A 14,510-nucleotide genomic window follows, 5' to 3' on the forward strand; every position below is an offset into this window, starting at 1 on the left:
GGGGTCTTCTGGGAAGCCCTGGCCGCCCGACGGGTGGCCATCTTGGTAAAGGGCAACGACGCCAGCTTCTCTACGTCATCAGTCTGCGCGACGGGCGAGCACGCGGCCGTCCGGGTCGCTTCGGGAGCGGTGGGTGGGGTGGGGTAGGGCGGGCGGCGGCGGGCGCCGCCGGGGCGAGTGGTGGAGGGGCGTGATGGGGGAGGCGGCCGTGGCCGCAGGGCCTTGCCCGCTGCGCGAGGATAGCTTCACGCGCTTCTCGTCGCAGAGCAACGTGTACGGGCTGGCGGGCGGCGCGGGCGGGCGCGGGGAGCTGCTGGCCGCCACCCTTAAAGGCAAGGTGCTGGGCTTCCGCTACCAGGACCTCCGACAGAAAATCCGGCCCGTGGCCAAGGAGCTGCAGTTCAACTATATTCCCGGTGCGTGGCGCCATGGGGTCGGGGGGGCTGGAACGTGGTGTTGAGAAGGCTTCTGAGGCCCTGAGCTGGGTCCCCATGATGGGAGAATGGGATCGGGGTGATTGAAAGGGGTGAAGGCTGATGATCAGGAGGCGTTGGTGTCAGTGGTTAGGGTTCAGGAGTCCTCGTACCGTGGTTATGATGATCAGGACTCACATGGAGCCAGAAGTAATGATAATTGCAGAGATGGTCGGAGATTAGCGATTACTAGAGGTCAGGGGTCGCCATGATGGGGGATAGAGGGGTCAGAAGTCGGCCTGAAACGCGAACTTTGAACTGTCCCCTCCCAGTGGACGCGGAGATTGTCTCCATCGACACCTTCAACAAGTCGCCCCCAAAGCGGGGCCTGGTTGTGGGGATCACGTTCATCAAGGTATCCAGCCTCCCTCCGCCTACCCATTCCCTTCTCCTTACACGCACGGCGGATCCCCCTGAGTCTCACCCAGATGCCCCTTGGTGCCGCTCCTCTTTCCTGAGGCCAGTTTCCCATCCCAGGATTCAGGGGACAAGGGCAGCCCGTTCCTTAACATTTACTGCGACTATGAGCCTGGCTCTGAGTACAATCTTGACTCCATTGCCCGTAAGTGTGGGCTCCGGGGAAGGAGGGATGGGGAAGATGGGAGGGGGGACCTGTCAGGTCCCCGGTGTTTATTTGCGTGTCCTCCCTTTACAGAGAGCTGCCTGAACCTGGAACTCCAGTTCACTCCTTTCCAGCTGTGCCATGCAGAGTATGTAAGCCACAGGTGTAATACGATAGAGTGTGTGTGTGTGTGTGTGTGTGTAGGGGGGGAGGCTGCAGCAAACGAGGCAGCAAACCTGCCAGAAGAGTGTCAGACTCTCGTTTTGTTCTTTTTTTTTTTTTTTTTTTTTACAATTTTTTTAATGTTTATTCATTTTTGAGAGACACAGCATGAGCGGGGAAGGGGCAGAGAGAGAGACACAGAATCTGAAACAGGCTCCAGGCTCTGAGCTGTGAGCACAGAGCCCGACACGGGGCTCGAACTCACAAACTGTGAGATCCTGACCTGAGCCCAAGTCGGACGCTCAACTGACTGAGCCACCCAGGCGCCCCTCTTGTTTTGTTCTTTAGAGCACGGTGCTTTTAAGGTCGCTGTTTAGATCCTCTGAGCGCTAACTGAGCACCTGTGTCCTAGACATCTAGAATGCTCAGGTTCTGGGGTTCTCGACTTGGACACTCAAGGACCCAGAGGGGCGAAGTTTTCTGGAGTCGTAAGCTCTGAGATTCCAAGATTTGAAAGCTCTGCTGTTTGGTAATTCAGAGATTTCGTGATGATAAAGTCGTTCTTCTGTTTCATGGTCTCGTATTTCAAGGAGGTGGAATACAGACCATCTAGGATATGAGGTTCTAGAACCCCAAAATATGAGAATTCCAGCCTAGAGCTCCAGACTCCATTCTAGGACATCAGTGGTCTAGCACAGCCCTTGGCAAAGTTTTTCTGCTAAGGGCCAGTCTTTATCATAACAACTCAAGTCCGCCATTGTAGCAAGAAGGCAGCCATCGACACTATGTCAATGAACGGTGTGGCTGTGCTCCAGTACAACTTTATTTACAAAAATCGGCAAGTTGGATTTGGTCAGAAGGTCATAGTTTGCCAACTTCTGGTCTTAACAGGTGAGAATTCTAGACACTGATGTTCTGTATTCTAGGATTTGGATGTTGCGCCATTTTACGAGTCGGAATATCCACCGTGGCAATTCCTAAAAGTTCTGGTATTTCAAAGGAGACAGGAAACAGAACTTGGGGAACACTGGAGTTCTAGATTAAAGAGTTTCTAGCGTTCTGGGTTTCTGCGACCCTTTCTAGAGCTCTCCACGTTCCATTCCTGAACCCACATCCAGAATGAGGACTCCAGCAGGCAAGGAAGGGCTCTAGAAACAGAACGTTTCTATGATTCTCAGGTTGGAAAATTCTGTACGTGGACTCTGCCTCACAGGGGTTCTAGACTTCTTTGCTTTCAGGGTCCAGGTCGGGAACCAGCTGGACACAGTGTTTCTCCTGAGTGGGAATGACCCGGCCATTCATCTCTACAAGGAGGTGAGGCAGAGGGAGGTGTGGCGGGCAGAGCCCTGCTCTCTCGGGCTGCCATGGGCTGGTGCCGGGGTCTGTGCGTGAGACTGGCCACCGACACGTTTCAAGTCAGGGGGGTCGGTCTTGGTTCCCCCAGAACGAGGGGCTGCATCAGTTTGAAGAGCATCCCGTGGAAAACCTCTTCCCAGAGCTCACGAATCTGACCAGTAGGTAAGAGAGCCCCCGAAAGAGGCCAGCGGGGCCCCGGGAGGGCGGCGTCTGAGAAATCAAGTGGTGGCAAAGCCCTCAGGGACGGTAGAGACAGAGATGACCTCAGAGAAACTGGGCAGGGGAGGTGAGTTCAGAAAACTCCGGCCATACACATGAAGTCGATGGCGAGTGGTGATCCCAGAGAGAAATCAGGCCCAGCGGGGGCCCCAGGGCGACAGGAAGGGGGCGGAGGCTCGTGGGGAGGCAGAATGTGGGGCCGGTATCTGATGACGCCCTCCGGCCCCTCCGTCCACCTGCCCACCCACCAGCGTCCTCTGGCTTGATGTCCACAATCTGCCCGGCACATCCCGGCGACTCTCCGCTCTGGGTTGTCAGAGCGGTTATGTCCGAGTTGCCCACGTGGACCAGCGAAGTCAAGGTGATGGGCGGGATGGGGACCGGGCAGGGGGGGCGGGGTGGGTGGGTGGGGCAGGGCCCTGACTCCTCACCCCCCACACAGAGGTTCTGCAGACATGGGCGATCCTGCAGGACGGCCCCATCTCCCGAGTGATCGTGTTCAGCCTCTCAGCCCCCGAGGGTGAGCTCTGGGGTGCAGACTCAGCTCCCCACTCCCAGATTCACACCCCTCTCCCGGAGCATCCAGCCCCTGCCCGTCCCTCCCATGCTCCCTCCCTCCCCTCTGTGCCCTCACATTCATTTCAGCCACTTGCCCCTGGATTCTGATCTTCGTCCTTTACCCTGGGGTTGACCTTCTGCTTTTCCTTTCATCTAACCGTCAGCCCTCACATTGTGACTTCCTCTGATCCCCCTCTCTGGCCTCCTCACTCTGTCTCTTGCTGCTGTCTGCCCCCAAGCTTTTCCTGGGGACTCAGCGCTGCCCCCGCCAACCCAGGCTCCCCTCTCCTGCCTGTTCCTCTTGCTTGTGGCCCGCCCTTCTCTGACGGCTCCGTTCACCTGGCCCCTGCGGGCTGCCTTCCGCCCCTCGGGTCGTTCCTTACTCGTCTCCCTCCCTCTCTGGTCTCACACCTGTTCCCCCCATCATCTTGTCTAACCGCGAAGCTTCCCTTCATAGCACGGCTAAGGCAGGGTCTTCCTCCTCTTTCAGAGCGGTGGGGCAGGGGAGGAGGGATGGCGAGGAGGAGCCTGGAGCCTGTCCCCTCAGGCCCCGCCCCACGCGTGTCCCCGTCTCCAGAGACCCAGGACCGGCCGCAGCGGGAAGAGTACAGCGTGCTCGTGGCCAGCATGTTGGAACCAGCCGTGGTGTATCGGTGAGCGGCCCGCACGGCGGACTCACAGGGGCGGCCTGACCTCCTGCTCCCGCACCCGGTCATTCTCAGGAGGAAGCCCCCTCGGGTGAGGTTGTCCAGGGCTGGGCAGATAAACGTGATCGTGCCCCAGGGAGGGGGAGTGCGAGTGTTTGGGTCTAGAACTCGTAGCGGATCCATCGAAGCCTTGGGACAGGAACACAGATGTCTGCTCCCCCTGGACGAGCGTGTTGGCAGATGTTTAACCGCGGGCTCGTTGGGTGAGGAAGCCCTGACTTGTAGCATTTGCCAGCTTCTGGGGTGTAACTTACTCCCGCTCTGGCGGATTTTGAGCCGCCGACGCACTGCTAGCCAGCGGTGGCTCACCTGATGTTCGAGCTGGAACCCAGCTCCCAGGCTCCAGGGAGGCGATGTGGGTGTCCGGACTGGAGGCCAGGGTGTCACCAGGAGGGATAAAGTGGGTTTCCGTTCAGGAGGGAGATGGCCCCGCCTCCAGGGGACAGATGGGCGTCCATATCGGTTGACAGTCTGCGTGAGCAGTCTGACGGACGTGAAGACGTCCGGGTCGGAGACGAGGGTGCCGAGGAGGAGCGGTGTGTCCAGACCTGAGCAGGGGAGCGGCGTGGGCCAAGGGCGGCGGGCGCCGTGGTGCGACCGCGGTCCCCCCACTGCCTCCGTGACCCTCAGGGACCTGCTGAGCCGGGGCCTTGAGGACCAGCTTCTCCTGCCCGGCAGTGACCAGTTTGACAGCGTCCTCTGTGGCCTGGTCACCGATGTAGATCTGGACGGGCGGCCCGAAGTCCTGGTGGCCACCTACGGACAGGTGGGACCGGAGGGGTGGGGCTGCGGCCCCCTGCCCCCGCCCACCGCCCCGCCTCCCCGCGTGGTCCTAACCCCTCGCCCCCCTGCACAGGAGCTCCTCTGTTACAAGTACTGCGGCCCGGAGTCCGGGCTCCCCGAGGCCGAGTGGGGATTCCGCTTGCTGTGGCAGCGAGACTTCTCCAGCCCACTGCTGGCGCTGGCACACGTGGACCTGACCGGGGACGGGCTGCGGGAGCTCGCCGTGGTCTCCCTGAAGGGCGTGCACATCCTGCAGGTAGCTGGGCTCCTCAGGTTCGGGGGGGCCCCCCTTGCAGCGGCGCCTGGGGTGGGGGTGTTTGCTCAGCCGCCTTCTCGAGGGCGCGCTCCCGCGGGAAACACGTCAGAGGCCACGGGGAGTAGCCACGCGAGGAGGTGGCCTCAAAGGCCCGACCCCACGGGAGCCCTGCAGCCTGAGCCCATCGTTCGCACAAAGGGATCGTTGGCTGCAGGCCTCCTCTTGGAGGAGGGAGTGACCTGTTTCTGGGAGGAGGTTCTCGCTGGCCAAGGACAGTCCAGGAGCAGAGGCCGCTGGTTGGGGAGGGGGGGGGCACCATCATGGCAAAGGGGGTTCCGACATGGCATCTGTCAGCCCCAGCCCGCCCTCAGCCTCCTGACTTCAGCCCTCGGTTCCTCGTGCTTTGTCTGACTCTGTCCCTTCGCTGTGGCCTCACCCAGATCTGCCCCCACCCCCCGCCCAGTGATCTAACCTCTGCCCTCCCGCAGGGCCCGCTCTCCTCACTGCCTCGCCCTCTCCTCTGTGTGCAGCCGGCTGCACTCCGGCTGTGGTCTGACCTCCCCCTTGCTGTCGCGTTCTGACTCCCGAAGGACGTTTCCTACCCTCATCCCGTAGCCTCCCCTCCGGGCCTCCCGCAGCCAGCCTCCGGCTTTCTACCAACGTCTAACCTTGGACCTTTCCACTTTGGCCTAACCTTGGAACTTTCTGTTGTGGTCAGGCCCTTGAGCTTTGGTCTGTTGTCCGGCCTTAGGCTGTACTTTGACCCCCGCCATGGCGGCCTAACTGCCGTGACCCCTGTTGGGGTCTAGTCGCCAACCGTTCAATGGTCCGAGGTCCAACCCGGAACCCCCCCATTCCGTTTCACCTCCAACTAATGCAGTCTCCCCTCCAGCCTTTTCCCTGTTGCCCCCCCCCCCCCCCCCCCAACTCTCGGGCTGAGGTCCGCCTTTGGCTCCCAGTGTGGTGTTTGCCTTGGCCGTATCTCCGGTCTGCCTCCAAGACTGTCTCTGTATGGTCTAGCCTGGGTTCTTTCTCCCGGAAGCTAACCATACCAGCTCCCCTACAGTCTTTGCTTGGGTCTTTTCCTACCGTCTGTGCCTCAATGGAATGGTCTAGGTTTGACCTCAGAAGAAAGGGGAACCGTTGGACCCCGGCGGAGAGGTCGCAGGTTAGACCCTAATGGAGAGGGCGTAGGTTTGATCCCAGTGGAAGAGGCTGTGGTCCGACTGTGGGAGAAAGGACTTCCATCCCTTTACCAAGGCCTCATCCCTCATTCAGGCCATCTCACTGTAATCTCTTCTGCCCTTTCTGCCAGGGTCTAGCCTCAGACGCTCCAGCCAGGGTCGCACTCTGTCCCGTTGGCCTACTCTTTGTTGGCAGGGTCTCGCCTCAGTCTCCCCCACTGTGGTCTAACCTCAGCCTCACCTCCCACACAGTGCGGTCTGTCTCCCATGTTTTGGTCCTCCCCTGTCCTTTCCGAGTCCTAACCTCAGACCCGTACGATTGGGTACCGTCTTTGTTCTTCCCACTGGGAATTCACTGAAGGCCGTCCCCCTGGGTCTGACCTTCACCCCTTCACAGGGACCTGTCCCCCTCCACCCCACCGGCTGGTCTGCGCTCCGGCCTCCCGCCACAGCCGAGCTCCGGGCCTGTGGGATTGTCCCCTCCAGACCATCCCGAGTGATCTAACCTGCACCCTGGCTGCCCGGTCTCAGCCCTGCCCTCCTCTTGTCCCCCACAGCACAGCCTGGTCCAGGCCTCGGAGCTGGTCCTGACCCGGCTTCGGCATCAAGTGCAGCAGAGGAGACAACGTCAGTCACAGAGGCCTGGGGACGGGGTGGGTGCAGAGCCTGCTGAGACCCCAGGCTCCTGAGCTCCTACCCACTGCCCGCCCCAGACGCTGGTGTAGTTCACTGGGGCCGTCACCTCCAGCCATTCGTGGTGGGGAAGCATCCTGAAAGAGAGGATGGTCTCCCCACATCCCCCAGTGGTAGAGCTGTGGGTTCCTGCTCTGGCTGTGCCCCGTGGTGCCCTGTGAGCCCGGCTGACACACTCCTTCTCTGTGCCTCAGTGTCCCCATTTGGAAACGGGATGACCCCCCCCCCCCCCAACTCCTGCCCCTCTTCTGCCCCCAATGAGAGTTGGTCAGCCAATGATTATTTATATGTCCGGAAGAACCAGACTTTTGAGTTGCCTTCATTCTCTTTCTTTTGTTCTGGCAAGCGGTTGGTGAGTGCCTGCTGTGTGCCAGGCTCCGCGTTGGGTGCTGGAGGAATGGAGGGAGGGGAATATGGGCAGAGAAAAGGCCAAGGTTAGACCCAGAAGTGGGACCGAAGTGAGATCACGCTGTAGACCTCAGAGAACGGAGTAGGAGGTTAGAAACGAGGCCCTGTCATAAAGGCTGGAGTGAAACCAATGTGGAAAAGACTGTAGAATCCAACAGAAAGGACTGAGGTTGGACCCCAGGGGAGAGCCCCGGGTCTGAGGTTAGACCCAAGTGGAGAGCTCTGGGTCAGGTTAGACCCCGGTGGGAAAATACAGAGCTTCAGCCTCAGAGGAAAGGATATGGGGGGGAAGGACTGTTGTGGGGAAGCTATGGTCAAATTGCAGCAGAGGGTTTGAGGCTAGACGCCCCCCGCCCCCGGATGAATAATGCTGAGGTTGGACCCTCACAGATTACTGTGGTTAGACCTCCCCAGCAGAAAGCAAGTGAGTTTAGATCCCCTGAGATGAGACCCAGGAGGCAAAGACCTGGGGCTTGCCATGTTGGAAAGGACAAAGGTTAGACATGATTGAAAAGCCCCGGAGATCCAGGGACCAGGGAGTTTGAGGCGGAGGGGTGCTGACTTCCCCGGCCACCGCTCTGCCGGCTGTATGAATTGCCTCTCCTGTGTCCCCTTCTACAGCAAGGTGGGGGAATCAGGGACCTGGATCTCGGGGACCAGCAGAGGGCCGGACCGGAAGAGCTCTTGCCCTCCCCCACCGCAGGCCAGGAATAGACTCTGGGGCAGGACAGTTGGGGAATGATTCCTGAGGGGGATCCGGGCTGGTGGGGAGGGTGGGCCCTTTCCTCCCCGTGGCAGGGTTTGGGTGGGACTCCCGCTTCCTGGGGCCCCAGGGGCAGGCACCACAGTCCCGGCCATCCGTACCACCTCCTACCACGGAAGCCCACCCAACAGTCTGACCACCCACGCCGGCCGTGAAGACCCAAGCCACCGGGTGGGTTTTTAGGAGGCAGGAGCCCCACCGGCTCTTGGCCGCTCTCGCCGTCTCCCGGAACCCAGGCCCAAGCGTGGGAAATGGCCGGGAGCTGCGTTGGCTCCCTCGTCCCCTGGCAGCCTGCCCAAGGGGTGTCCAGCCTGGACTGGCGGTGGGCACCGATCGTTGGCAGGAGCGAGGTCTCCTCCCTCCTGCTGCCCGCCTGCCGAGGCGGAGAGCTGCCATCCTCTCCCGTCCTAGGCAGGAGTGGACCGCGGTATGGAATTGAAGTGAGCGTAGTTCGTGATGGCAGGGATCTGTGAGGCGTGTGCGCCCCTGTGTGCCCGCTTCAGCACTCGCGATTTTGTGCCTGCAGGAGCCTGGGACGCTCGCCTGGTCCTTTGCGGTTTCCTTTCTGACTTCTTACTTGCTCCTCAGTGCGGGGCAGCGCGCGGTGTGGTGGCTTAAGGGTGTTGGAGCCTGGAGCCATGCTTGGCCGCTCTGTGCCTCAGTTTCCCCATCTGCAAACCGAGGCCGGCCGCAGCGACTTCGCAGGGCCGTTAGGAGGACTAGCGGTGTCAAGGCAGGGCAATCACTTAAGGAGAAAATTTGCAACACCGCGCGGCACGTGGAAGGGGCACTTTGAATGGCAGCTGCTGTTACTATTATTGATGGGTGTGCCTTTGTGGTTGTTGCCGGCTTGCTTTGCGAGGTTATAGGTCAGCAGGCGCGGCATGTGATTTTGGATCTAACTCTGGCTAAACATTCTTGCCCTCCCCCCCCTCCCCGGTTCTGTGAGCCTGTAACTATTTGTAGCTGTTTTTTTGCCTCTTCGGCCCTTGTAGGGATCAGTGTGTGTTGGGGAGGGCAAGGATGCTTGTGAATGACCCTCGGCACCCCACCTACCGCGCACACTCACACACACACACACACACACACACACACACACACACACACACACACGCACGCAGGCGTCTGCCGCTGTCCCCTGCCTGTAGTGCTGAACCTGCAGGGTGGGTGGGAGGCTTGGGCTGCCCCCAACCTCCTCTCTCCAGGCCCCTCCCCAAGCCTCCCCCGCCTGTCGCCTGCCTCCCTTCTCCCCGCCTCCTCCTCCTCCCCTCCCTCTCCGGCTCCTCCTCCCTCCCAGCACTCTCCCCCGTCCCTCCTCCTCCCTCTCTCCTGACTCCCCCTCCCCCGTGTCCCTCCCCCCTCTTCCTCTCCTCCTTCTATCCCCTCTCCCTCCCCTCCTCCCCGGCTCTCCCTCTCAGTCTCCAGCTTCTCTCTCTCTCTCTCTGTCTGTCTGTCTCTCTCTCTTTCCCTCTCTGTCGGGCGGAGGCGCCCACCACCGCCAGCCCAGTGCTAGGGGGACCCAGTCCAGGCTGTAGCTGCAGGTAAGAGACCCCCAGTTCTGGGAGGCGGGGAGCGTGGAGGAAGGACGGTATTGCCCCAGGCGGGTGGAGGGGGACATGTGAGGAGACAGGAGCCGCTCTTCCCTGAGCTCATTTATGGGGGGTGGGGGGCTGCATATTCCGGGCGGGGATACCGGGTCCCCTCTGTGGGGTGGAGGCACCGCCAGCAGCCAACATCCTCAGCCCCTCCTGGGTCCCAGGAAGCCTGGCCGGCTGGGGAGGGGGTTCCTCCTGGGTACTGAGGGAGCGAGAACACCCCAGCCTGTCTGGGGCAGCCCCCCTTCGTGTTCTCTCCCTCCGCCCCCGCCTTCCTGCGTCTGGGTCTCGTCTGTCTCTCCACATCTCTCGGGGGTCCTGTCCTGCAGAGTCTGGCTGCCTCTCTGAGTCCCTTCCCCTGTGTCTCTGTCAGTCCCTCACTCCCGCCTCTGTCCCTCTGTGTCCCTCTGTGCCTGGGTCTGTTCTGTGTCTTTCGGGGGCTCTGTCTCTAAGTCCTTGGTTTCTTTCTCTCTGCCTTCCTCTTTCGCCATCTGTGTCTGTGTCTGTCTCTCCCTCCTGTCTCTGCTCCCTGGTGTCTCCGACTCTCCTGTCTCTGCGGGTCTCTCTCTCTCTCTCACACACACACACACACACATACACTCTCTCTCATTCTCTCTCTCTCTCCCCTGCCCCTCTCCTCTCCATCTCTGTCTGTAGGTATGCGGTCTCTGTTTCTCTGTCTCTCTCTCTTCCCTGGTAGCGGGTTAACTCTCCTCCTACACACCTCTGTCCCCGCCCCTGGCAAGGGGGAGACCTGGAGGAAGAAGATCCCCACCCCCTGCAGAGTGGGCTCCCCTAGAAGCCAAGGAGTCCCCCAAACTCCTCTCCCTTCTGCCCAGCTCCCGCCCATCCTCTCGGCAGGCTTGTGCCCATCCCTCCCCTGAGGACAGAGCTCCTCTCCTCCCTCTTCTGGTAGACTGGACGGTCCTTCCTGCAGTCTGACTTCTGTACCTTGTCTGCCGGTTGTCCAGTTCACCGCTTGCCTCATCCATCCTTTTGACAGTTGCTGAGCGCTCTTCCTCCGCCAGGCACAGCACTACGTCCAGGGGGCGGATCAGGCCGGTCCTTTCTGCAGCCTTACCTCCATCGCTCTCAGGGCAGACCAGCCTCAGACCCATCCCTCGTGGGGGTGGATCCCCATCCCCCGGGGGCTCCCGGAGGGCCCCTCTGAGTCTGGAAGTCCCTGGCCAATACATCCTCCTCTTTCCTGGGGGGGAAGGGGACCCAGAAAGGTGGGCGAGAGTGAGTGACAGGGGAGAGGTGTGAGCCCAGCCGCAGCAGCCCCCGCTGTGACGGGGTGAGGTCCTCGAGTACCCACGTGGGGCCCGATGGGTTCAAAGGAGCACCTCTTTCGGAGTCCCATGCCTTGACTTTCCGTCCTCCCCTGCCCTGGAGTGGAAGCTGCGCGACCTGGCCAAGCTCTCTTCTCCCTCCGGACCTCGGTTTACCCATCCGTGCGTGGTAGCCCTGAGCACTGAGACTATGTGTGACCCCCAGGCTGGGACACGGTTCACCCAGGAGCAGGAAGTGGGTGTGTTTAGAAGCTCGGGTCCCCACCTCTGAAGTCTCTCTGAGGAGCGCGGCGGGCAAGCCCTGGCCCCACCAAGCACAACCAGGAACCACGACCTCACTCGCCAACGTGAGGGAGGGAGGGAGGGAGGGAGGGGGTCCCACCCGGCAAGGCCAGACTGGACCCCCTTCCCTTACGCTTGCAATCCCGCCCTAGACAGGAGGTGTCTGAGACCCTGAGAGGCATGTGAGGCAGAACCGGGGCGCTCGCCACTGGCCCAGCTGGACACCTGCCCACGAGGGTGGGGGGACATCGGGAGATACTACCATCTGCCCTCCGGACTCCTACCCTGGCCTCAACCTGATCCTTTTGCCCCCGGATTCTAAACCCAGATTAGGTTTCAGGGCTGCTGGTGGACGAAGAGAGGCAGAGACAGGCGCCTTTAGCAGAGAAAGTCCAGCTGTCCACAGCGACAGGGCTCAGACGTCTTGGTCATTCATTTCACAAATATTTATCTCGTGCTTTCTCTTCCTGACCGCCCCCCCCCCCCACCGCCCCACTCCCCTAAGGCCTCAGGTTTTGCAGGAAAAGGGATTGAGCCAGGATGCTTTGCCCATCCCCTGGGAAGGAGGGCAGGCATGAGAACCCCCCCCCACCCCCCCGTTGGCTGACTCTGGCCTCCCTTGAAGACCGCAGCAGGAGGGACAGGTGGTTAGATGTGAGGGGGCACTTTCCAGGCCTTGGCCCTCCCATGAGAGAGGGAGTTGGATGCTTGAGATGAATTCCTGACTCCCAGGTGGCCCTCGTTTCTCCTGGAAGCCGGGGAGAAGGGAGGGAGAAGAGAGCGTGAGTCTTTGCTTTGGATCCTGGTGGGTTTGTAATTATGCCTAAGTTGTTGCTAATTAGGGGGCTGCTAATTAGATGTATCATTAGGGGCCTTGCTGAGGGGGCTAATTGTGCGGTGGCCCTTTAAGAATCCCCCTCTCCCCGCCCACACACACACACACACACACACACACTCCTCAGGGATGTTCTGCCAACATTCTGCCTCCCTCCCCCAGAGGAGCGGGCTCCCAGCCCTTGAGTACGTGGGCGTGTTTTGGGGGCAGGCTGTGGGTTAGACTCGGAGAAGAACTTCCAGACAGAAATGGAAGTTACTGGGAGAACTGAGGTTGGTGGCCAAGGCAGGGGTCAGACCTCTCCTTCTAGTCTCAGTCCCCCCCCCCACCTTTTTTCAAAACAGGCTACTGGGTTACCATGGCAACGTAAGAGTGGGGCCCAGGAGCTGGGAGTTGGGGCGACTCCCAGAGAGAGAAATGAAGCCAGCGTTGGTGCTGGGGGCTTTGAATGAGTTTTTAACCTCTCTGAGCCTTGACCCTCTCATCTATGAGACCGCTAGGGCCTCGCCAAAGTGGGGTGGTGTCATTTTGAATAGAGAGCTCAGGGAGGGTGATGTCTGAGCAGAGAATTGGAGAAGAGAGGGTGAATATTGTAGGGAACAGGGTCTCAGGAAGGGGGAAACAGCAGGTGCAAAGGCCCTGAGGCAAGAACTTGTCTAGCATGTGAGGAACCCGGAGGTGGCCGGGGCCAACGAGTAAGGGACAGGGAGAGAGATGAAGCCAGAGAGGGAATGAGGAGGCCAGACCACACGACACCTTGTCCAGGGCGAGGGTCACAGTATTCTGAGACTCAGTTGGGAGAGACACCTGCCAGCATCGCAGGGAAAGATGTGAGCCAGAGACCCTCCAGCGGTCTCTCTGCAGCCCCACCTCAGACAGACACACAGACAGACAGACAGGCAGACGGACATCCCAGCACCCGCCAAAGCCCAGGCCCTGCACAGGAGCCCTCTGAGGCCACCAGACTTAGCTCATGAACTTAGGGCCTCCAGCCCCTGGCCTCACCCTCTAAATCATCCGGTCTATGTCACTTGGGGCCTGGCTTCATCCATCCATCGTCCGTCTGTGGGATTCGTCTGTGTGGCCGGGCGGGTCCGCAGCCCGTTCTCTTTTCAGGGCCACATAACGTTTCGCTGCCCCCCCCCCCAACCCCCGAGCTGTACTTCTCCGTCTGCTGCTGACAGGCATCCCATCCGGGCGGGTTCCGGAGGGACGCTGTTAGAAACAAAGCGGCAGCCGCGGACATTGTCGTGTGTGTGGCTTTCTGGCAGACACGCGTCCTAGGGCTCCTGGGTGCCCAGGTACCTGGGGGTGGAAACTTCCGGCCAATAGGGTGCAGGACGTCCAGCCGCAAGTCCCCGAAGTGGCGAGAGCAACGTCCACTCCGCCAGCAGCCTGTGACGCCCATCTGTCTTTATCCTCCTCTCCCGGTCTCTGTCTGGCGCTCTCTGTCTCGTTGCGTCCCTGTCCCTCTGTGGCTCCCTCTGTCCCCACCCTCCCCCTCCCGGCCCCCAGCAAGCCTGGGGGGGGGGTCCCGTGTGAATGGGCAGGGTGTGTGCCCCTCCCCCACACTTCTTCCTCCTCCCCCACAGGACCCGACACCCTCCATGGCTCCCCTGGCCTTAGTGGGGTTTGCACTCCTCCTGGGGACGGCCCCGTGCTCGGGGGCGGCCACCCCCACCCCCTCCCTGCCACCTCCCCCGGCCAATGACAGCGATGCCAGCACAGGGGGCTGCCAGGGCTCCAACCGTTGCCAGCCGGGGGTGCTGCTGCCCGTTTGGGAGCCTGATGACCCGTCGCTGGGTGACAAAGCAGCGCGGGCCGTGGTCTACTTCGTGGCCATGGTTTACATGTTCCTGGGCGTGTCCATCATCGCCGACCGCTTCATGGCGTCCATCGAGGTCATCACGTCCAAGGAGAAGGAGATCACCATCACCAAGGCCAACGGCGAGACCAGCGTGGGCACCGTCCGCATCTGGAACGAGACTGTGTCCAACCTCACGCTCATGGCCCTGGGCTCCTCAGCCCCCGAGATCCTGCTGTCGGTCATCGAGGTCTGTGGCCACAACTTCCAGGCGGGCGAGCTGGGCCCAGGCACCATCGTGGGCAGCGCCGCCTTCAACATGTTTGTGGTCATTGCCGTGTGCATCTACGTCATCCCAGCCGGCGAGAGCCGCAAGATCAAGCACTTGAGAGTCTTCTTCGTCACTGCCTCTTGGAGTATCTTCGCCTACGTCTGGCTTTATCTTATCCTTGCCGTCTTTTCCCCCGGCGTGGTCCAGGTGAGCAAGGACCCATCGGCACCTGCTCGGGGCACGTACGTCGGCAGAATCCAGAGGGGTGGCTCCCTGGGCCCGGAGACTTGGTTCATGCGTTCGCAGA

General features: G+C 60.9%; 2 protein-coding genes across 4 annotated transcripts in view; both read left to right on the plus strand.

Annotated features, from left to right (window-relative positions):
- Window positions 1-104: 104 nt before the first annotated feature.
- KPTN (kaptin, actin binding protein) lies at window positions 105-7,258 on the plus strand. 3 transcript variants are annotated; one of them, XM_060651594.3, is made up of 12 exons: window positions 105-416; window positions 746-828; window positions 951-1,035; window positions 1,129-1,183; window positions 2,376-2,511; window positions 2,642-2,715; window positions 3,024-3,133; window positions 3,215-3,292; window positions 3,908-3,983; window positions 4,668-4,803; window positions 4,894-5,076; window positions 6,392-6,795. In XM_060651594.3, the coding sequence occupies exons 1-12, from the start codon at window positions 194-196 to the stop codon at window positions 6,617-6,619; spliced, it is 1,467 nt and encodes a 488-aa protein (XP_060507577.1). In that variant the 5' UTR covers window positions 105-193; the 3' UTR covers window positions 6,620-6,795. The 3 variants fall into 3 exon arrangements, with proteins under 3 accessions (XP_060507577.1, XP_060507578.2, XP_060507579.2); XM_060651595.3 differs by lacking the exon at window positions 6,392-6,795 and adding an exon at window positions 6,818-7,258 and having other exon boundaries at window positions 108-416; XM_060651596.3 differs by lacking the exon at window positions 6,392-6,795 and adding an exon at window positions 6,818-7,258 and having other exon boundaries at window positions 108-416; window positions 2,436-2,511.
- Window positions 7,259-9,460: 2,202 nt separating this feature from the next.
- SLC8A2 (solute carrier family 8 member A2) overlaps window positions 9,461-14,510 on the plus strand; it is a 29,826-nt gene continuing 24,776 nt past the window's right edge. The window contains exons 1-2 of the mRNA XM_060651592.3: window positions 9,461-9,665; window positions 13,721-14,410. Coding sequence (XP_060507575.1) covers window positions 13,736-14,410 — 675 coding nt within the window. The 5' untranslated portion in view covers window positions 9,461-9,665; window positions 13,721-13,735. The remainder of the gene's footprint in view (window positions 9,666-13,720; window positions 14,411-14,510) is intronic.

The sequence above is a fragment of the Panthera onca genome, chromosome E2 (genome assembly GCF_046562875.1).
Source record: "Panthera onca isolate mPanOnc1 chromosome E2, mPanOnc1 haplotype 2, whole genome shotgun sequence".
Classification (NCBI taxonomy): Eukaryota; Metazoa; Chordata; class Mammalia; order Carnivora; family Felidae; genus Panthera; species Panthera onca.